The sequence below is a fragment of the Bicyclus anynana genome, chromosome 14, assembly GCF_947172395.1.
Source record: "Bicyclus anynana chromosome 14, ilBicAnyn1.1, whole genome shotgun sequence".
NCBI classification, from domain to species: domain Eukaryota; kingdom Metazoa; phylum Arthropoda; class Insecta; order Lepidoptera; family Nymphalidae; genus Bicyclus; species Bicyclus anynana.
In genome coordinates, this window is record NC_069096.1 from 7,553,914 (window position 1) to 7,575,709 (window position 21,796).

The following is a 21,796-nucleotide window of genomic DNA, read 5'->3' on the forward strand; positions in this document are numbered from 1 at the left end:
GCTTTTAGCGCGTCTGAACAGGTTTGCTATTCTGTATTCTCTTCATCTTCAACTCTCCCTGTCTACCTCGATACTATAGACAGAGAGCGATAAATACAAATTAGCATGTGTAATTGAAATGTTTGATTTGATCATGCTTATTCAGGAGCATACTTAAACATAGCATGCTTATTGCTAGCAAACGTAAACTGATGATAAGCATGCTCGTATGGAGCATACTTAATGCACGTTTTTAGCATGCTATTTTAGAGCATGTGTAACATACCTTTAGGCGAGAAGCGTATGTACTCGTAACACCCAAAAATCTCTCTCATATGGATAAATAATATTTCTTACCAGGAGCACAGTATACATAATATCTTTACTCTGCCAGGAGTATAAATCTTAAGTCTAACTTTATTTTTTTTGTTGCTACGAGTCCTAATTTTGTTGTCAGAGTCATTTGGATAGTAATAATGGTGTGTGCACTGATAAGCTCCGTGTCCCTGGTCTGGAATAGCTTCAGGCGGTACTACCTGGCTCCTATGGTCACCACGCAGATGCCCGAAGGAGTCTCCGTCAGCAAGATAATCTTCCCCGCTGTCGGCATTTGTACTAACAACAGGATTAGTAAAAGTGCTGTCACGAAATTGGCTCAGAATTTGTAAGTTAATTCTATTTTCTGATATTTATGAATTCCTGTAGGTTGGTCGTTATGTTAAAAATTTAATTGCGAAATGAAGGATAAAATTTAGTAATTTAACTATTACTTAATAAACATTAGTAGAAGCTTACAGTGATCTATAATAAGCAAGCCTCAATAGCTCACGATAACACCGAGAGGTCAAGAGTTCGAGCCTTAATCGTGGGACGATTGTTGTCATCATCATCATCAATTATTCACCATTTAACCCATCAACCCATATTCAGCTCACTGCTGAGCTCGACTCTCCTCTCAGAATGAAAGGGATTAGGCCAATAGTCCACCAAGCTGGCCCACTGCGGATTTACAGAATTCACACACGCAGAGAATTAAGGAAATTCTCAGGTAAGCTATGCAGGTTTCCTCACAATGTTTATCCTTCAGCGTTTGAGACACGTGATATTTAATTTCTTAAATGCACATAACTGACACATATAAATTGCTTAAATCAGTTATTATGCATTCGATCGACATCTAAAACCAAACAGAAAAAAAAACTTCACCATGTAGTGGAAAAAGGAACAAATTTTTTCTACTATCAGACATATTGTTAAAAGGACTTGCTCCCGCAATCCAGGTTTTTTATTTTTCTGGTCCGGCAATAATTAGAAAAAAAAAGTTCCATTAAAGTACCTGAAATGAAAGCATTCAAAATTCATTTATTTCAATTAGGCTTGGTTTACAAGAACTTTAAAACGTCAAGTTATGTCATGATTTAATATAATAGTGGTAAGTCTTGGTAAGTAAAGTCAAAAACTTAAATTATTTATGTGGCAAATAGATTACAAGAGGAGCGAAATCGAAATTACACAGAGCAAGACATGCTGTCGTTACTGCTGAGCCTCGGCATGTTGTACAACCAACAGTCAATGGATAAGAAACAGGCGCGGCACATGAAACTACATCATGTGTTGGGGAATTATGATGTCAATGAACTTCTGAGAAACGTAAGATATATCTATACCAATATTATAAAGCTGAAGAGTTTGTTTATTTGTTTGTTTGTTTGATTGAACGCGCTAATCTCAGGACTTAACGATCCGATTTGAAAAATTCTTCCAGTGTTAGTTAGCCCATTTATTGAGGAAGGCTATAGGCTATATTTTATCTCCGTATTTCTACGGGAACGGGAACCACGCGGGTGAAACCGCGCGGCGTCAGCTGATTTATTTATAATTAAGAGATATTATAAAAGCGCAAAGCTTGTCCCTTGCTCCCGCCATATACCTAAACTCGTAGGAAAACAAGTATTGATATATTTTTTGTAGATAATTTTATGATCTACAATTTTGTCTCAATATTTTGAGTATAGGATAAAACTTACTGTTTTGCGGATAATCGCGAAAAAATTCTTTATTTTACTTTTGACTTTGATTAAAAATTTTTCCTTACAGGGGAAAGATGGGTAACTTTGAAATATTACTTTTAATCATATTTTACAAATCTTACTGATTTTCAGCTTGGTACGAATTTATGTTTATTTTTTAATCTAATTTGACCGGACTAAAGTACGGACGGTAAGTACGGACTGCGGTAGCTGATTATGGAACGTGTTTTCTTTGGAAGGTATGAACAGTTTTAAAACTGAGCATGAGCATGACGAACTTTTAGCTTTTATAAATTGATGCAGGTCTGGCCATCACATTCACTCAGACAAAAACATTTATGGAATAGTAACTTAATAATTATACTCAGTTTGTTATACAACCAGTAGGTAATCTATAAGCTATAAATTGATCAAAATTGTGAAATACTGGCTCTCTGCGCTAGGATCATGTCTGGCAATTATATATTTAGCAATGTGCAAATTGTGCGCCGAGATTTCTGTTAACGACTGTTGTTTCTTAATATATTTTGTATACAATAACCTGGAACTGGCGTCACTAAAACGTGGTAGGGCTGGCAATTAATCGATGGTTTGTTTTTCAGTTAAAGAATAGATGCTTTTTAATTGGTAATCCTTTTATCACAAATCTGATGTAGGTATTACAACTCGCTCTACGGGCTATTTGAAATGAAAAAAATGAAAATGAAAAAATCTTTATTCATCAACTAAGTCTTACAAATAAGTAGCAAGGGCCCCTGTACTAGGTGGAAAACCCGTATTACTGGGTGCCCCGCTCATTCACCACACAGAACAACCGTAGTTAACAAATAACAGAATTATAAATTATAATATATTTAGTGTGTGTATGAGCGTGTGTGTGTGTGTGTGTGTGTGTGTGTGTGTGTGTGTGTGTGTGTGTGTGTGTGTGTGTGTGTGTGTGTGTGTGTGTGTGTGTATGTGTGTGTTTGTGCGCGTGTGTGTATTATCAGTTTGTGTTTTATTTGAAATAATTGCGTCCGTATTTAAGAAAAGTTATCTTTAAGTAAAAGTTCAGTTTGTTCATAGTCTAGGGCCAGCAAGGTATCAGTTACCACCCGTTTCAATTTATTACGAGTCAAAGCATTAATTTTGTGACTTTTATTAAATTTGTTATAGAGAAATGAAGATTGGTAAACATATTGCTTTCTTATAAATTTAGTTCTGCTTCGTGTATATTGGCAAACTTTAGTAGTTCGATTTACCTATATGTATAGAGCGGCCCCGCGAGGTCCGCCATTTAGAAGTGTTTGTAAAAACGGCTGGGATAGTTGAGCGGCTATATCAGTTTAGAATTACTTATAAATGCCATTTCTCCACTCCACCTATTAGTAAACTAGAATTTGCTGACAATTTTTTTTCCATTCATCTGCAAAAACCAGCATTTTTATAGAGCTCTTTACACGATGAAAACGAATATAACTATGTAACATTGACTGTATAGAAACTTTAGTTCGTTGACCGAAGAGTCAAATCTAGCGGGTCAGGTCCATATCTAACAAGTCTACGGTCCCCATCCATTATATCTGCCACTGGCCCAAGTAGGTATATACCTACTAATCGCAACTATTTTCGCCACTGTCTGGATCGATGAATTTATTCCCCAGTTAACACCGCGTTGTGAAGACCTTCTGTTGAGATGTGCCTGGAACGAAGTGACTATCAATTGCGTTCACCTCTTCGACTTCCGACTTACAATGAACGGTTACTGTTGCACTTTTAATTATTTGCGACAGTCTGATATCACTTTTGAAGAGTAAGTATACCTAATATCTTGTATTTTTATATTCTATCTATATTCTATACTTATAATAAAACTGGTTTATTCTATACATTTATTCGCAAATTGAGATTTTACTTGTACCATTTGTAACACCAAATGTTACCGTGGCATAACGAACGCCAGCGCCATCTAGAATCTATACTTATAATACGAATTCTGTACATTTTGTACATTCTATACATTGAAGATATTTTGAAAATTTTTGTTGGGGGGCATTATATAATCGATACCTACTGTAGATAAAAATATTTTTTTTCGATTTTTTGTCTATCTGTCCAAGTCCTGTTTGTTTTTGTTATTCGGGCATCACGCTGAAACTACTGAATGAATTAAAGTGAAACTTGTCACGGTTTAAGACCATAATACGGAGAAGATTATAGGATACTTTTTATTGCGAAAATAAAATGAGAAGTGGGTGAAATAGGGGTTGAAAGTTTGTATGGAAAATCTTTCATTTTTAGAGTTATAATTTTAAAAATTTGTTCATAATCCATAAAAAATATACGAAATATAATGTGATTCAAAAATTTTTAAAATTCAACCCCTAAATTGGTGAAATAGGGCTTGAAAGTTTACATTGATTTCCACGCGGACGAAATCGCGGGCGTCCGCTAGTACGGAATATGGATCTCGGATTCATTCGACTTCTTTGGGTTATACGAGTATGTCGGACTAGCGGATCCGGTCAAACTTCGCTTTGACTTATGTACACTTCTTCCCTACCATACCCCTAATCTCCCAAACCCTATCTCTACCCTAATGTGAATATGAGCTATTTATTACCATTGTCTATTTGTGCATGTCTCTATATGTATGTACCTATGTTGTTAATGTACCTGTACCTACGTAAAAAAACTGCAAATATTTTTTCTGCAGACCACTGGTGGTCCTCGGAACATCCCAAATTAAGAACCACATGATATAGATAGACAATCAGAGTGAGTGGTTCTGCATTTCCAGTTCAAAGTTCAAGGGATTTTAATTTAGTAAACAAATTATATAATAAGTAATTATATACCTACAAACGCTTATACAGCCTTTCTTCCTGGTCCTAGAGTCAGGGGCCAAACATATTCTAAGCTTACCGTTACCGCCAACCAGTTTGTTACTAAGGCTTACGCAAACATTAAAATTAATCGATGATTTCTATATTTATCGGTCTTTTGGCGTCGAATTGCATAGAAACCAAGATGGATTTCCTAAGTGGAATAAGCAGGTAAATTTCCCCAGCTAATATTAATAAATTTATTTTAGTAAAAACAATGGAACACGTAGCCTGGATATGTACAAATACGGCAATAAATCGAATTTCGATTTCGAACAAGGTTTAAAAGTTTTGATGAAACTCAACGAAAGCGACGACTTTTACTACAACATGCCTATAGAGGGAGCACAGGTATGCGACATTTTATGTGCAAACGAAAGAAATTTTTCATTACGTATATCGAACATTGAGCTTTAAACAAATAAAGCATTAGATCTATTTTAGTTTGAGGATGAATAACGATGCTTACTGCTTTAAGCTAAGAAATAAACATCCTAATTCACAATTCACAAATAGTCTGTGATCTGTCTACGTTATTCAGGTTCGTTATCAACCCATATTCGGCTCACTGCTGAGCTCGAGTCTCCTCTCAGAATGAGAGGGGTTAGTCCACCACGCTGGCCCAATGCGGATTGGCAGACTACTAAGAACACACACACACGCAGAAAACTTAGAAAATGCTTTGGGATGCAGGTTTCCTCACGATGTTTTCCTTCAATCATCATTCATTTGATTAACGTCATATTTAATTTTCTTAAAATGCACACAACTGAACAGTTGGAGGTGCATGCCCCGGACCGGATTCGAACCCACCACCCTCCGGAAACGGAGGCAGAGGTCATATCCACTGGGCCATCACGTATTACGTTATTCAGGTTACGTTACCCTAAAGTTAGATAAAATATGAATTTTAGGACACAAGGTAATTGTAGTAGAAAGTCCGCACTCTATATCTCTCAGCTAAAACTAGGCACAATTAAGTAATGTATGAATGAAATAACCGGCGCACGGGACGAAAGTAATAACGATACCTATCAATATTTCAATTTGTCTTTCAGTTACAATTCTCAGATGCCTACGACTTTCCTGATTCTCCAAGTGGAAGCTTCTCTATGCAAATTATAAGCCCAAATGTGCAGGTACAGTCTGGTTAACATTTCTGTGATGTATTTACTACTAATCTCTTACAGCCAGTTTCTTCAAGTAAAGTTAAAGTAACAGTAAAAGTTGTAAGTAGTAAAGAAGACTATTTTTCAGTGAATTAGACCGTCACTATTGATTTATGACGTTACTTTGATTGTTACTTTCGATAAAGAAACTGGCCGTTAGAACTTAAAAGTAACTAATGTAGTTAAACAGATTCTATATACATAATTTAAATTTTATAGATGACTGTACTAGTCACAGCGAGCTTTACAGAAGCATCACGTGAGATCCAGCATGTGCCGGTGAAGATGAGGCGGTGTTTGTTCTACGACGAGTCCTCATACCTGCCGTTCTATACTCACAGTGACTGTTTGTTGAAATGCAGAATGCTTTTCCTACTAGACAAATGTAATTGCACTCCGTTTAACATGCCGAAGATGGTTAACGAAAGAACGTGTGACATGAGGGATGTGCCGTGTTTGAATAGATATAATGGTAAATATCCATAGAACATGTTATGAAAGAAAGTTCGTACCTACCGTAGTAAGTACGTAGAACTTTAGTGCTAGCTTAAAACGCCCAGAGACGCTGCCAAGGACCAATATAAAAACAATGGCAGTCATGAATTAGAATAATGTTTCAATTCTAAAATAAATTAAATAATTAATCTTAATATATAGATGCGAAAGGTCATTCATCACGGTCTTAGACCATTAAAAAGAATGGACCTGTTTCGCACCCAAATTCACCAACAAAAAAGTCTGTCGTTTTTTGAGGGCAACGTGGTAAACTCACACATCGAAAACATTTAACACCATTAAGTATATGCTGTGTCCATACACTACACACAACTATATAATTGACTCGCAATACACACACGCGTAATTTTTACACAGACTAACCAACACATCGCTTAGACTATCCACAGAATATATAGAATGTTCGACTAATACTAAATCGATTTTTTGCTGTTCCGTCAAAAGAATCGATTCTTTTTAGAAATCATTTTTATTAAAAACGGTACCCCATATTTTACTAAACTACAAGTTTTTGGGCATTTTTTATGTCATTCAACTACACAAACCGGCATTTTAGGGAGCTCTTTACACGACGAAAACGATTACAACATTGAAATATCGATTTTATAGCAACAGTTTTTATAAACGCGTTAGATCATTGATTCTTGATCTTTGACAGAGAGGTAACGGTTTACGAGGCAGGTCCTTTCTTTTTGGTCTAAGATCACGGTATCTCGAAAACCGCTTGACGTACAAAGTTGAAATTTGGCAGGGAGATAGTCCATAGATAGTAGACGTTGACTAAGAATGGATTTTGCGAGAGGGCCGGATTAAAGAGGTCTGAGGGCGGGCAGAAATTATAATATATTGCTAATAAGTTCCTATGTGTGACCAAGACAGCGTCGCTAGATAATTCAGGCCAGTGCAGAAGATCCGAGAAACCGGGGAGATTTGAACATCATTCATCAATAGTCTAAAGAATTTTTTCATCACAGTTTAGTTATCACAAACTGCAAATTAAGATTCTTAAAACTTCTGCTATAAATATCGTTATTTTTCTTTTATGATCGCAGCTAAATCTAAAGCAGTTATACCTGACGTAGACCCAGTACCGCCTGAATTGGAACTAGATATGGTTGGAGGAGGGATCCCTTGCCCAATGTGTCACCCCAGCTGCTCCAAAACAGCATATAATTACGACTTTATCAATGTCAAAATGTATCCAGAGTACTTCAATTCTGTTCCGGAAAACGATAGGATACCATGGTTGTGAGTATCAATTACCATCACTATTATAAATCTGACTAGCGGACTTCGGTTGCGTGGAATTCAATTTAACACAAATACCGTAGGTACCATGAATTTTTCCGGGATGAATTTTATCTATTTTCATTCCAAATTTACAGCCAAATCGCTTCAGTAGCCGCAGCGTGAAGGAGAAACAAACATACACACACACACTCAAACTTTCGCCTTTATAATATTTTGGTGTGATTTGATTTTATTGGGTTGTAAATAATCACTGACGGTCACCTGCCCGCTCTCTTATACAGTAAAGAGTTACCAGTTTTAGACAGTTTCCACTATTTTTCCTTATTGCTTGTGGCGTGTAAAGGTGATGATATAGGTAATTACATGGCAGGTTATACAATACACACGTATAATGTAATCAGATCACAGAAAGGAATAAAACTAGAATCATCGTCAACAACCCATATTCGGCTCATTGCTGAGCATGAGTCTCCTCTTAGAGTGAGAGGGGTAGGCTAATAGTCCACCATGCTGGCCCAATGCGGATTGGTAGACAACACACACCTAGAGAATTGAGAAAATTCTGAGGTATGCAGGTTTCCTCACGATGTTTTCCCTTCACCGTCTGAGACACGTGATATTTAATTTCTTATAATGCACATAAGTGAAAGTTAGTAGTTAGGAGGTCAGTACTTGTACATGCCCCGAACCGGATTCGAACCTACGCCCTCCAGAAGCGGAGGCAGTCCAGAGGTCAAATCCACTGGGCTATCACGGCTATAAAAAAAACAAGTTTTACTATAAAATTTTATTAAAAATACAAAAGCTTTTTAAAATACTTTCAAGATAATGAAAAGCCGCCAACAGAATATAATACAGCTCACATTTTATCGTCGAATCTCAAAGGTCCTAAACGCGCAACTGGCTATCGGTCCCTCGTTTCTAAACGCAACCTTTTCGATTTTGGACTTGGGGCTTCCTACTTTCTGCAGCCATACTTTCATATCTTCAATTGCACCCAGTTGACCCTGTAGTTGTCCAATGACAGTCCCTTGAGCCGTATTCATGACCCATCCTTTTAAGCCAAGTTCGATGGCTTTCTTCTGGGTATGTTTCCGAAAATAAACACCTTGAACTTTTCCGAATACCTCAAAATCAGTGGTTGTTAGACCAGCCTTCTTATTTGTAGCCATTGATGAATATTTCACGATGATACCAACAATAATCTTTTGTGAGTCACTAAATTCGTATTTTTAATTTTTATGAATGCTTTTACATCTTTCTCGCCTTTGATTTGATGTTTTTGTTTGCGTTGTCAATGACAACAATCTATAGTGATTGATTTGTCAATCAATATTAACTTCATCTCATTTCTATGAAAGTTTTCAATGCGTTCTGAATAATTTGAATGAATAGTGAGATATAAACTGATCATGACTGACTGGTATTAGATAACTCAGTTGCTTTCAAAAAACCCAAGTGATGTCCCATTAAAAAGACGCATACGAATAATTTATATAGGTACCTACCTATTTTTACAATATTTGGTATTTTTAAACGAATTTGTAATCAACCTACTTAATAAGGTCAAACAGGTTCGGTTGACTTCGTCCTTCGAAAGACACCAAGTTAGCGAATAACTCACTAGATCTTTGACTTCTATAGAATTACTTACGAGTAGTGCAATCACGCGATCTAATATAAATTTTCATAAATTGTAAAATTACGATGTACAAACATATGTAGTCTTGGTGTATCACTTTTATAAAAGTACTAGCGGACGCCCGTGACTTCGCCCGCGTAGTAATCAGTTTTTTACGAATCCTGCGAGAACCATGGCTTTTTCCGGGATGAAAAGTACCATATGTGTTAATCCATAGTAAAATCTATTTCCATTCCAAATTTCAGCCAAATCGCTTCAGCGTTAAGCGGAAAGGAACAAACATACTTACACACACACACAAACTTTCGCCTTTATAATATTAGTGTGATAACCTATCTATTGTGCAACCTAGTGCAATACTATTGATTTGTAATTGTATTCTTGTTCGTAACCGTAATAAATGAGCAACCACAAAGCTCAGAATACAGCTTTTCTGCATTTTAAGCACAAAGTACACAAATATAAAAGTTAGATTAGTTGCGTTTTGCGAACAATACGTAATTGTGTTTGCTATTTGTTACAGACAAGGCGCCAACTTCACCGGAACATCAATGGTGCACGTGAAGTATGCTAGAGAAGTTGCGGATTGTTACGGGCAAAACGTTATAATGAAATGGTTCGACTTGATCAGTGAGTTTGTATTTGTTTTTTTTTTCAATACATACGAGTAGTTATAAACATTTAGTAAATGAACAGTGTAACCAAGTGTAGCATTGTGCTTACTTTAAGAGTGTGCAATATGTAATTTGGTGGTTACAAATGGTTCTGGATCTCAGATTCTGGAAAAGTTAGGAGTTTGATATTTGGGTAAATGATATTTCGTTAGCTTCGTTATGACTATACAAAATACACAATTTGTAAAACTTTTCTCGATAGTTTATTTTTTTGAAAAATACACGTTTTGCCTGAGATTAAAAGCAAAATGTGATGCTTTCAATCTCAGGAAAACTTATTTTCTTAAATTTTTGTTTTGTATAGAAAATTAGGTATTTGTGTATTTGTATATTAAATTAAATATATCTTGAAAATGGCTATTTTGTTTTTCGTTATGTTGTTTAATTTACTTGCAATTAGGTAAAAATGGTTTTGGCGCTCACGTCATAAAATTTGCGTCGCGCGTCAATCGCTTCGTGCTTTTCACTCACGTGAAAGTCATAATTCGGCGTCTCGTTTGCGCTTCGAATTTTATCCATATCGTACCGACGGGCTGCGCGCTCTTAAGGCAATGATAGTTTTATACTCTAGATAGGTTACGTCCCTATAAAATTACCACAAAAAGTGATCCGAATTTAACGAGTCCACTCAGCGCACACATGCACAATTTTGTCTTTAATTCCATTATATATTTATCTATATATAGTTTTTACAATTCCTGAACACACAACACAACTCGACATTGTAGACAATATTTAGGTATTACCTATTTGTTCAAATAATGTTCGTTGTTTAATAAGCAACTAGTAAGTATAAAATATCATTGCTATATGGGGTATTCGAAATTCTGATTCTCAGTGGGTTTAAAATTTATAAAAATACGAAAGGGAACTTACTAAACTTAGTAACACTTTAGTTATATTTCCCCTATCAAATCTATTTTAAACTAGCGGACCCGGTCAAGCTTCGTTTTGACATAAGTGCACTTATTCTCTATCCCTACTCTACCCTTCTATACCTCTACCCTACCCCTACCCTACCCCTACCGCTTGACTCTTAAACGTTTGTATGGGAAATAGAAAAGGGCAGTTTTTAGGGTTTTCCCGGAAATTATTTGAAAGAAGAAGAAGAAGAAATACTTTATTGCACACAAAAATACAATTATAAATTGAAACATTAGAAAACATAAATTAAACTTAGCATGCAAAGGCGGCCTTATTACTATAAGTAATCTCTACCAGGCAACCCCTGACGAGAGAACTTGCGAAGAAAGAGCGGGAAGGTGCAATACATTATATGTAATTATATATATAAATAATTAAATATATATATATATAATAAGAAAGAAAAAAACAATATATATATAAAGGTGAGAAAAAATCAATATATATATATTGATTTTTTCTCACCTTTTAAACCTTCCCTATACCTCCACGAACATTTCAAGACCAAGATAAGATAAATCCGTTAAGCCGTTCTCGAGTTTTACCGAGACTAACGAACAGCAATTCATTTTTATATATATAGATTCTGGTTTAGAAACATGTAAATTTATTTTTTTCTGAATTTTACGTAGGTACCTATTTGATAAACACCTTTGTAAAGTCTATCGTAATTAGTAGGTATATAGAGTTTTTTTAAAAAACCAAATGCTGCGTTTCTTACCGGCCCTCTTTAGTAGAATCTGGATCTCGATCAGGAAGTACCTAGTAGTAGACAAAAACTTGACGTTTCAAAACTGCTTGTAAACTATAAGTCCAGACTGAAATAACCGAATTAGAATTGGAATAGTTTTTACTCAGGTAATATTATTTCCTCAGGTAATATCGGCTCAACGTGTGGATTTGTAACGGGTTTCAGCTTCGTGTCAGTCGTGGAGTTCGTGTACTTTTACACGGTAAAGCTGTTCAGAGTGGTCAGAAGCCGGCGCCTTCAAGAGAATCGCGTTGGCAGTGCGATGTCTTCTGGGAACTTTGAACATATTAGCCGTTACCGACCGATTTACTGGAACGAACTTGGTGGTTCCACTCAATGGAGACAAGGCACTGCTTACTAAGGTGCTTTGGAGATTTGCGAAAATAGGGAAAGTTTAATTTTTTGGACTTACTTAGGTACATCTATTTGCCTGTAGTTTATGAAGTTAGAAAGACCAATAAAATTATGCTTAATTTAATTTTGCCTATGCAGTTTTCGCTTATATCCTAACCTAACCTAACCTAACCATAAATCATAATGATCAAACCATATTAAGTATTTTTTTATTGTCAAGCTGTACCTAAATAATTAAAGAGGTAAGTACATAGGTACGAGTAGGCTAACCATTGTATTATGTTTATCCTCTAACAATAAACGTTTATTTCATACATAATCTGATAAAATCTACAAATTAGTGTCGAACAAAAACTTACACCTGTCACAATCCCACCATATTAATTCAATAGGTTTTCATTACTAAAGCTCGCCAATGGGTCACTCTTTCAGTTTTGGCTTCAAAACTCGGACGGCAAGTCGGTTTCTAGTCCTACCTATTTGACAATAGAAATTAGGTTAGACAGGTATTACTCAGAGGTAGGTTACACTTGATCACTAAAACGACTTTATAATGAATTGAATGAATAAAAAAACTTTCTTAAAAACGCAAGAGAATATCATTTAATATGAACAAAATTAAAAATATAAGCACCAATCGTTACTTCGAAATATGGTGGCAAGGAATAAAAAGTTTGCCAGAAACCACATCCATACATGGATTTAAATTCATTGGAGATCTTAAAAGACATCGGATTGAAAGGTAAGTAGGAAAGTAACTACTTACTCGTCTTCTTAAAAATCTTTCCAATTTTGCTATTCTTAGCTATTAAAAAAATATTGCTATGAAGTAACCCTATATGTTAATAATTGACTGACATTCAGGAAGCACCATATAAAGAATCCTGACAGTAGGTAACTAACGTTATAGATTTTGATTTTAGGTTATTTTGGCTCTGCTTCGTGATACTATCTTGGTACGGGTCTTCGCTATTGATAGAGGCTCAGTACCGAGCCTTCCAAAACAATCCAATCTCATTTGTCGTGGAGACAACATACAAAGATTGGAACACGCGATTCCCATCAATCGCGGTGTGTGAGAATGATAACTCAATACGCATTGAAAATGTTTCGGACAGGTAAGGTCTTAGAGAGAAAAGGAAAATTTTCTAAAGGATTTGGATTACCTCCCTATACTATAGATAATAAAAGATAGGTAGAAATCGAGTAGGTATATATACATTGAATAATAGAGAGCAGAGTGAAAGCAGCAGAATACCTACAAAAAACCGCAATCATAAATTATTATCACTTTGTCTTCTGACGCTAACCGTAAGAACTACTGAATGGTTTTCCATTCCCAATTTTCATGGATATACTTTTACTTGAAAAGTCAAGGATTTTTGAGCATAGGTAGTTTCATGTTTTATTAAACACTTTCCCTAACTATAACTTTCAATAACATTAGTTACGGGTGGAAATTCGGAATATAAAAAGCCAGTAATTTTTCTCTATTCATCTGTAAACTAGGCAGGTATAAATAGAATATTGACTTGGCATATTAAATTTAAATTAGATAAACAAACAAATTACATTATATGTATAGTAAACTCTTAGATCGATGTCTGTAATGATGCTCTTATGATTGACAGTTTATGGGGTCCAGATCATGATTTTAATATGGAAGAGGTTCTTAAAGAAATATCATATTTTAAAGGAGTAACATATTATACATCTGAGTACTGTCGCGAAGATGACCCATTGGAAGAATGTTTTACTAATAATTTAACTTATTATGCCGGTTTGGTAAGTCTGCAAGTAGCAGTAAACTTGATAATAGCAGCAAGCAGTAATTGAATAACTTGGAGAATTGTAACACAATGAATTTTAGAATAAATGAAACGTCATCACCATCTTGCTCACATTAATTATTTTCAGACGCACAATAAAATAGTTGTATATTTTAGGCTTATTACTATTTTTAATACGCGAAAGAGATATATGTCATGTACGAGCTTAAGGAGTAAGTATTAATAAATTGAAAGTTATTGTATCCTTTAGCTTCGAAGTTCATGTCGAGAAGTTATGTCCAACTGTTCCTGGAACAACAAGAGCTTTGACTGTTGCACATACTTCAGGCCTATGGAAACGGAATTTGGCACGTGTTTTGTTATAAACTCTATTCAAAGCAGGTAAGTAATACCATTTACGTACTAATATGCTACTAAAATGTCTTTACAGTGTCCCAACTAATAATTATCTTCTAGAGTCGTAAAGTATTCGCATTGAATTTGGGTGACACGGCATTGATAATCCTACAGTAAATATTTATGAGTGTAAAAAAATAATAATAAGAAAGGTACACACACGCAAGCAAAAGCTAAGAAATCAATCTGATATTATGAATGAGGATGGAAATATAAATTTTAGAAAGTTTTACTGCTTATAAAGAATTGACAAAACTTGCCTTCAAGCTTTGGGCTAAAGGTACCTATTATTTATAATTTAAATAATCTAATTCTTAAAACCTTTTCAAATTTCAGAGAAAAAAATCCACCTAAATATGAAATGACCAGCAACAGAACTAGTCGTCTAGGAATGATAAAGTTTCACGTGACGATACCAGTGAAAGTTTACACATTGAATGAGGAAGAGGTGCCATCTTTGACCTCGCTCGGTTCAGATGTCCTACCTATAACACTAGATTTGAATCATAGGTTTGAGTTGTTCTCATTACATATTTTATATTAGTCATACTAATTAATAAACCACAAATCCATTACTGAAAACCGCATAAAAATCTAATCTAATGATATTAATATATGAGATAAATGACGACATCCTACTATCTCCGTGTAGTCGTGGGTAAAAATGAGCATTATTGGATATATTGCCCATTCGATTTTCTTATTTAACTAAGCGAAAAGTATTTGCTAGCATAGAAATTGGTAACTTTGTATGGGAGTACCACTTCGGTAGTCTATAGAAGTTGAACTAATAGATGTATTAGAATTAGATGGAAGAGAAAAGTAAAAATAAAAAAAATTCTTGCAAACGCATCAAAGCAATTTTATCTGGTTATGTTTTTAGACGTCTCATAACGGTGAGGAATATCGAGAACGATGCAGACGCTAGATTTATATCTCCAGAAAAGAGAAAATGCCGTTACATAGATGAAAACAATTTGCAAGTGTACCCATACTATTCGTACACTGCCTGCACAGTTCAGTGCAGGAAGGATGCGCAGATGCGTCTGTGCAATTGTTCTAATTTCTTCATGCCGAATACTCCGGAAGAGGAAAAGTGTAACACCAGCGGTGTTATTTGTATGAATTACCACGCCGATGATATAACTGTAAGTTTGATAAATTGCGAGATATCCTATTTATTATTATTAGCCTATTGTAATGGTCCGCAGAGCTTCGTCCCACCAGAGTTGGTGCAATGCAGATTGGCTTCGGAAGATAAGATTTATCTTCGGTAACTTTGTAGATACTACAAAGTAGCCAAAATATATAGCCAGAGAGGTATGGGTAGAACAGACTTGTACGTCGTCCAAGTTAGCTTGCTTTCATCTTAGACAGTATCATCATTTAACATGAGGTGATATGGCAGAGAAGCAGGGCTATCTTGCCAATCAATAAAAAAAGTGCCCCAAACTTCAAATTATTTCCTCTACTTTAAAAAGGGGAACCTTCGTCCTGTATAGTGGAACGTTAAAATAGGCTGAAAATTATAAATGATCATGAAAATAGAATTAACAACAAATATATTTGCTACAGGTACTGAAGGCTAGCTGGTCTAATCAGAAAGGATTGTATTGCGATTGTCTTCCATCATGCACTGAGGCTGAAATATCAGTTGTGAAAGACATCAAGGAACCCAATGTTTTTAAATATTCTACAGTTCAAATAGAACTCTCGTCGTTACCTAGTGAGATGTATAGAAGGAACGTTGTACGTGGTGTACTGGATTTAGTAGGTGAGTAGAATTTAGATGTACCTAAGCACAATTATATTAAGGCTTAGTAGTTAGAAGCTTTGATAATGTAGCCGTTTTTATTTCCCTATAACGAAAGAAAAATTCCCTATAGCTAAAGAGTAAAATGGAACCAAAATGTTACGATAAGACTCCGCTCCACAGTCCGTCCGTCTGTCACCAGGCTGTATTTTAGGACCATAATACCTAGTTAGATAGTTGAAATTTTGACACATGATGTATTTCTGTTGCCGCTTTCACAATAAATACAAAGAAACAGAATACAATAAATATTTAAGGGGGCATCTACACAACAAACACGATTTTGTTGTCATTTTATAGATACGGCACGGAACCCTTAATGCGCGAGTTCGAAAGGCCGGTTTTTTAAGATTTCAATAAAGCAGGTTTAGTTGTTGGCAGCAGTTTTTGTTGTTATCCCTGAAAATATGCATTTAGTATATTTTTAGGGAAGGGTAGGTACCTATACCTTTAAAAGCTTTTATTTTAGATATACACCATACCTGTTGCAGAAGCGCTTACATACAAAAGTCATTTCTTTTATTTTATAAACTTACTAGTACATATATGTATCTATGTAAACGTGTTTTCTTTCCTTTAGTATCCACGGGAGGTACAGGCGGCCTCTTTTTAGGCGCCAGCATATTGAGTTTTGTCGAGCTACTGTACATTCTGCTAATAAGGCCGTTCTGCGACGTATACAAGCAACGACACGATGATCCTTGGCATAGAAAGTTTGGAACTAGACAGATTCAAGACAACCATTTTGCACTAAACCGGAACATTGCCTTGAAGAAACCATAAAGAAATACTGTTCACAGATTTATTGATTATTTGTTAAGTGTAGTTTACCAGAAAGAGTTACTCTATGTATAGGTAATAATAAATTACTCTATGTGTAGGTAATAATAATAAAGTACAGTCATAAGTTAATAAATGTAATGTAGAGGAAACGAACATTTTATTTAATACATAATATTATATAATAGTTGTTGTTTTTGTAAATATCCTTATCAATAGTTTATGAAAAATGTTACAAGTCTTTTTTGTCAAGACAATAAGCATCGACAATCTCTTCAAACACCTGCATAACTTTGTTTCTATAATCATCATTACTTGCCATCATATTTTTAATAAACGAACCTTTATCTTCTGTTAGTATTTCTCTAAAACTAACAGTATCACTAAAATAAGTCAACGTAAGATCATCATCAACCCAAAACTGTGGTACTAGACATGCAGTTATTACAAGGCCCCACAGTTTGTACTTCTCACACGAGCTTAGAAATTGATCAAAAGGCATAATATCTGTGATTGTTACATTATAACGAGCAAGAATATCTTTTAATTCTTGATAATAAAACTTCAAAAAATTTGTCATATTTTCTTCGCGAAATTTAGGATCCAAGTTACAAATTAGAAGTAACATGACATCGCCTGCGGGCGGTTGACATGTCACTGCTTGAAAATCGACGAACACGCAATTGTCTGGTACTAGTTTTCCATTAACTTCTTTATAACGAAACATAATATTATTATTCCACAAATCACGATGGCAAATCACATTGCGATACTCGTTTGAGTCGTGGCTAAAATCAAGAGCTAAATCCCAAACTTTTGCCCATTTGTTTTCAATTTCTCTCAGAGTTTGAGGAATCATATTGTATTTAGAAAAGGATTTGATAGCTTCTAACGCGCCAATCATGCATTGTGTAAACCATGGATCGGATTTCATATAACCACCTCTATTAAGAACTTCTTCGTGTTCGTCATTTATAACGTATTCCTTTAAATGTTTGCGTTTCTTCTCTTCATAAACAAATGTCCCAGCGTGGAATCGCGCTAGTGCTTGTAAAGCTATCAAGGTGTGTTGTTGGTCGAATGTTTCGTGTTTGTTTCTTGTTGTATATTGAAGAAAATTCAAATCTTCTAAAACCACTGCTTCATTGAGTGTCATTATGAGCTCAGCACTCCAGGGTTCAACATCTAAACATTTGATAATAAAATTGGTATAAATAAAATCTACAACATTAAAATTATAAATATATGAAGTTAAATACTTACCCAGTAAATTAATTTTTTCTCTGATAACAGTGTAAAATATTAATTCTTTATCAAGAAGTTTTAACTCCCTTACCATCTTAGCTTTGGATGAATTAGTTTTAGATATCGATTTTATAAAAAAACTCACAGATTGAATTTGATCGTTACAAGTGGCATATAGAATTTCGAGTTTCCAATAATCTGATAAAAATCCTAACATCTTTTCACTAGCTTTTCGTATGCTATAACTTTTAAAAAGGGCATGTTTATTAATTTGTTTACACTTTCTTAAGATTTTAATTGCATTTTCCTCCGATACTAAGAACTTTGCTTCACTGCATTTGTCACACATTTTTTTTAAATTTTGTAATTTGAAAACAGGACGTCCTTTGGCTATGAGAATTTTAATCTGATACTTGAATTGAGGACAATATAGTTATAAATAATATTGATAATGGGAATTATCTAACCATTAGTTAATTACATAATTCACATCATTCTCTAATGTTGAAATATTTACAAAGCCATCAAGGTTTTAAATGAGATAAGGTAAAAACAAATACTATTCCTTTTGTCGTAGTTTGTTAAGCTACTAAAACAACTTTTATTTGAAAAAGATTCACTATTATCTGGCTGCTAATTATTAGATAAAATAATCACGTATTTAAGATGTAACATGCGTTACGCAAATGTGTTATAAAACGACGTATGAAATACGTGCGCTTTGATAATTACAGCCTCTGTTTACTTGTAACCTCGCCTACGGCTCGGGCCAGCAATTTCACCTCAGCTGTAAATTTCAACTTACTGCTCTTACATCGTCATCATATTAGCCGATGGACGTCCACTGCAGGACATAGGCCTTTTATAGGGACTTCCAGCTTATATCATAATGTACTATAAATATTTAATTGCAACTAAGTCGATTCAGGTAATGGCGTTATAAATTTGTTATTGATGTATACAAAACGTTTCCACTATATCATCAAAGAGTTCAATTACTCGATTTTTATATGTTTTGTTTACTTTAGCTACGTCAATAAATTCTTGGCTTCGAGAAACTTCACTTAACACCGCATTAGTTTCAGGATTATCAAAAATTTCCTTTCTCTGATCATCACTCATAGCGATCATAGGAATTACCAAAGCAGCTTGAGTCATTCCAAATGCCAGGCTTTCCGTATATGATTCAACGAAATTACATTTGCTAATCATTGAAGTAATATCAATATCTTCCAATTCCAATTCAGCACAAAGCACTTCATAGTAAAAGTCAATCATTTTCTTCGTATATTTAAGCCTAAACTGCTTTGTAGTATTTAAATATATCAAAGCAGACAAGTCAATCGCAGGGGCGCAGTATAAAACTGTTTGATAGTCGACTAATAACGCATGCATCTTGCCATTATCAAGAGTTTTGAGAAAAATATTATTAGACCAAACATCGCGATGGACAACGACATTTCTGTACTTGATACTGGGTTTCATAAGTTTCTCGGCAATTTTGTATAACTCGGGAATCTTTACATTTACGATTTCCTCAAAATTATGTTTTGTACGAAACTTGGAATAAACCTTAAGGAAATCTATAACGGCTCTCATTCCCGTGTCACGCCATGGCTGACCTCTTTCAGGCTCTGACAGGTAATCAGCATAGTCTTCCCACAATCTGTAAGGTCTGTCTAGTTCTATGCTTTTTTCTTCTTCGTGAATCCAAGACTGCGCGTGAAATCTAGCTAATGCAGCTATAGTTGCTAGAATCTCATCGTACATTAAAGTACTAAGGTTACTCGGCATTATATAACCCATTTCTGTGACATCTTCGAACACAAACAGTTCCTCTTTTACGTATAATAGTTTAGGACGCCACTTTTGCAATCCTTAAAAAGAAATTAAAATGAATTTTTTAATCTATAGATTACTAGCAGACTCCTGCGACTCCGTTTATTGTCTATGTTCTGCTTAAAGGTCTCATTTACCAAAATTCACCTAAACCGGTTCAGTAATCAAAGCCATCTTATGTTAACAGACAGACATTAGCACTATATTCGTATGAACGTCTATTTGTAAAAAAATAATAACGGAGGCGTTGACATCAACAAACAATTTAGCATTTATTTTTAAAATAAGTAAATACTCACCATCATTATCTCGAAAGTTTTGAAATAATTTACTCAACATTATATACTCCTTGTTAAAAAAAGCAGTTTCCCGTACATAGTTGGCCCTAAATGAGTTGAACCTTGGCACACATTTTATAAAGAACTTTCTTCTTTCCGATTCAGTTTCAAAAAATAAACTCAGATGTTCTCCCAAATATCCTACAAGATTATCTGAGTAGTCTGTGATATACCATTTCTGAATATTTTTTTTTGATAGTGAACATTTTTTGTGTATTGTTTGTATGTCTGTCTCACTCAGTAGTTCCATTATAAATAACACCGTTAATATATTCTCTTTATGTTTGGTGACAGTACATAATACACAATATATTACTTAAATAAGTTAGAATAAAAAAAAGATACAAAGAGTATCTGTATTCGAATAGTAATCAAATGCAAGAAAGGCTACTGTTGAATAAAACTTATCTGCAATAATGATACGCTCTTACTAAACAAACATACACTGGTTTGTGTAATATTTACACTAAACTTCAGTTATATTTGATTAAATATTCAATGTTAATTAGAGTAAATAGATACTGATAAATAGTTAAGGCTCTTGCATAACAGCCTCATTGGCCCAGTAGTTTAGCTATTTTAGCTAAACATGATGAAGTCCAGGGTTTCCACTTTATCATCAAATAGTTCAATTACTCGATTTTTATATGTTTTGTTTACTTTAGCTACGTCAATAAATTCTTGGCTTAACACGGCACCAGTTTCAGGATTATCAAAAATTTCCTTTCTCTGATCATCACACATCACAAATTTCAAGGGTTCAAATTTTAGAGGAGGATATTGAGATTTTCTTTCCACAAAGAATTTCTCAGAAGCGGGTTAAAGCTATAAAAGTGAGTGTTGTTACACAAGCCCCATGACTCGGAGAGCACATAAAAACTCTCACTCCCGGTAAGATGAAGTCAGACTCAATATAAAAATTTTACAGAAGAGAAGTCTTTGCCCTGTAACAGCCCATTAAAATAGTTGACGATGACGCCTAAACACCTCCAAGGCTAGAGAGAATACTGAATAGGGATCTTATAGAGAAGCGCGCTCATAGGTGCGTTTGGTACACTCGGTAACTTTAATTTTAAGCTTTTAATTATTTTACCAATTATTATCACTATTATCTTATTACATATTATTACCTGATATTCCAAAAGTACTTAAACCGCATTACTACTTTCCATCAGGCGTAATGTTGTATCCAAGCGACAGCCCATATGTATACTAATATTATAAAGCTGAAGAGTTTGTTTTCTTGAACGCGCTAATTTCAGGAACTACTGGTCCGATTTGAAAAATTCTTTCAGTATTAGATAGTCTATTTATCGAGGTAGGCTATATTATATTATAACCGTATTACTACGGGATCGGGAACCACGCAGGTTAAACCGCGCGGCGCCAGCTAGTTTTTCATAAAATAAACGCAAGGTTGACAAAATACAGACAACTTGAA

General features: G+C 34.8%; 5 protein-coding genes across 5 annotated transcripts; 2 read left to right on the forward strand and 3 right to left on the reverse strand.

Annotated features, from left to right (window-relative positions):
- Positions 1–282: 282 nt before the first annotated feature.
- LOC112044464 (sodium channel protein Nach-like) lies at positions 283–13,076 on the forward strand. Its single transcript, XM_052885301.1, has 9 exons — positions 283–643; positions 1,464–1,629; positions 3,653–3,801; positions 5,083–5,224; positions 5,932–6,012; positions 6,262–6,514; positions 7,611–7,806; positions 9,975–10,081; positions 11,926–13,076. The coding sequence occupies exons 1-9, from the start codon at positions 456–458 to the stop codon at positions 12,159–12,161; spliced, it is 1,518 nt and encodes a 505-aa protein (XP_052741261.1). The 5' UTR covers positions 283–455; the 3' UTR covers positions 12,162–13,076.
- LOC112044471 (acylphosphatase-1-like) lies at positions 8,651–9,063 on the reverse strand. Its single transcript, XM_024080338.2, has one exon. The coding sequence runs from the start codon at positions 8,979–8,981 to the stop codon at positions 8,676–8,678; it is 306 nt and encodes a 101-aa protein (XP_023936106.2). The 5' UTR covers positions 8,982–9,063; the 3' UTR covers positions 8,651–8,675.
- Positions 12,570–16,938, forward strand: LOC112044463 (sodium channel protein Nach). Its single transcript, XM_052885540.1, has 8 exons — positions 12,570–12,608; positions 13,049–13,272; positions 13,786–13,939; positions 14,195–14,325; positions 14,677–14,788; positions 15,150–15,488; positions 15,916–16,114; positions 16,734–16,938. The coding sequence occupies exons 1-8, from the start codon at positions 12,570–12,572 to the stop codon at positions 16,934–16,936; spliced, it is 1,401 nt and encodes a 466-aa protein (XP_052741500.1). The 3' UTR covers positions 16,937–16,938.
- Positions 16,939–16,941: 3 nt separating this feature from the next.
- On the reverse strand, positions 16,942–18,669 carry LOC112044444 (uncharacterized). The gene is made up of 2 exons (XM_024080295.2): positions 18,197–18,669; positions 16,942–18,118 (listed from the first exon to the last, which is right to left on the reverse strand). Exons 1-2 carry the CDS (start codon positions 18,525–18,527, stop codon positions 17,166–17,168), a joined length of 1,284 nt encoding a protein of 427 aa, XP_023936063.2. The 5' UTR covers positions 18,528–18,669; the 3' UTR covers positions 16,942–17,165.
- A 435-nt stretch (positions 18,670–19,104) lies between these two features.
- LOC112044447 (uncharacterized) lies at positions 19,105–21,201 on the reverse strand. The gene is made up of 2 exons (XM_024080297.2): positions 20,317–21,201; positions 19,105–20,055 (listed from the first exon to the last, which is right to left on the reverse strand). The coding sequence occupies exons 1-2, from the start codon at positions 20,603–20,605 to the stop codon at positions 19,127–19,129; spliced, it is 1,218 nt and encodes a 405-aa protein (XP_023936065.2). The 5' UTR covers positions 20,606–21,201; the 3' UTR covers positions 19,105–19,126.
- Between the last annotated feature and the right edge of the window lie 595 nt (positions 21,202–21,796).

What these genes read in the sequence shown, in the direction of transcription:
- LOC112044471 (XM_024080338.2), bottom strand. Translation starts at nt 8,981, where the DNA reads ATGGCTACAAATAAGAAGGCTGGTCTAACAACCACTGATTTTGAGGTA.
- LOC112044464 (XM_052885301.1), top strand. Translation starts at nt 456, where the DNA reads ATGGTGTGTGCACTGATAAGCTCCGTGTCCCTGGTCTGGAATAGCTTC. An exon ending in TCTGATATCACTTTTGAAGA is followed by an intron (nt 3,802 to 5,082) that starts GTAAGTATACCT and finishes AATTTATTTTAG; the next exon opens with TAAAAACAATGGAACACGTA. An exon ending in TTATAAGCCCAAATGTGCAG is followed by an intron (nt 6,013 to 6,261) that starts GTACAGTCTGGT and finishes TAAATTTTATAG; the next exon opens with ATGACTGTACTAGTCACAGC.
- LOC112044463 (XM_052885540.1), top strand. Translation starts at nt 12,570, where the DNA reads ATGGGTCACTCTTTCAGTTTTGGCTTCAAAACTCGGACG. An exon ending in ATAAACTCTATTCAAAGCAG is followed by an intron (nt 14,326 to 14,676) that starts GTAAGTAATACC and finishes TTCAAATTTCAG; the next exon opens with AGAAAAAAATCCACCTAAAT. An exon ending in ACCACGCCGATGATATAACT is followed by an intron (nt 15,489 to 15,915) that starts GTAAGTTTGATA and finishes TATTTGCTACAG; the next exon opens with GTACTGAAGGCTAGCTGGTC.
- LOC112044447 (XM_024080297.2), bottom strand. Translation starts at nt 20,605, where the DNA reads ATGGAACTACTGAGTGAGACAGACATACAAACAATACACAAAAAATGT. An exon ending in AAACTTTCGAGATAATGATG is followed by an intron (nt 20,056 to 20,316) that starts GTGAGTATTTAC and finishes TTTCTTTTTAAG; the next exon opens with GATTGCAAAAGTGGCGTCCT.
- LOC112044444 (XM_024080295.2), bottom strand. Translation starts at nt 18,527, where the DNA reads ATGTGTGACAAATGCAGTGAAGCAAAGTTCTTAGTATCGGAGGAAAAT. An exon ending in AGAAAAAATTAATTTACTGG is followed by an intron (nt 18,119 to 18,196) that starts GTAAGTATTTAA and finishes TCAAATGTTTAG; the next exon opens with ATGTTGAACCCTGGAGTGCT.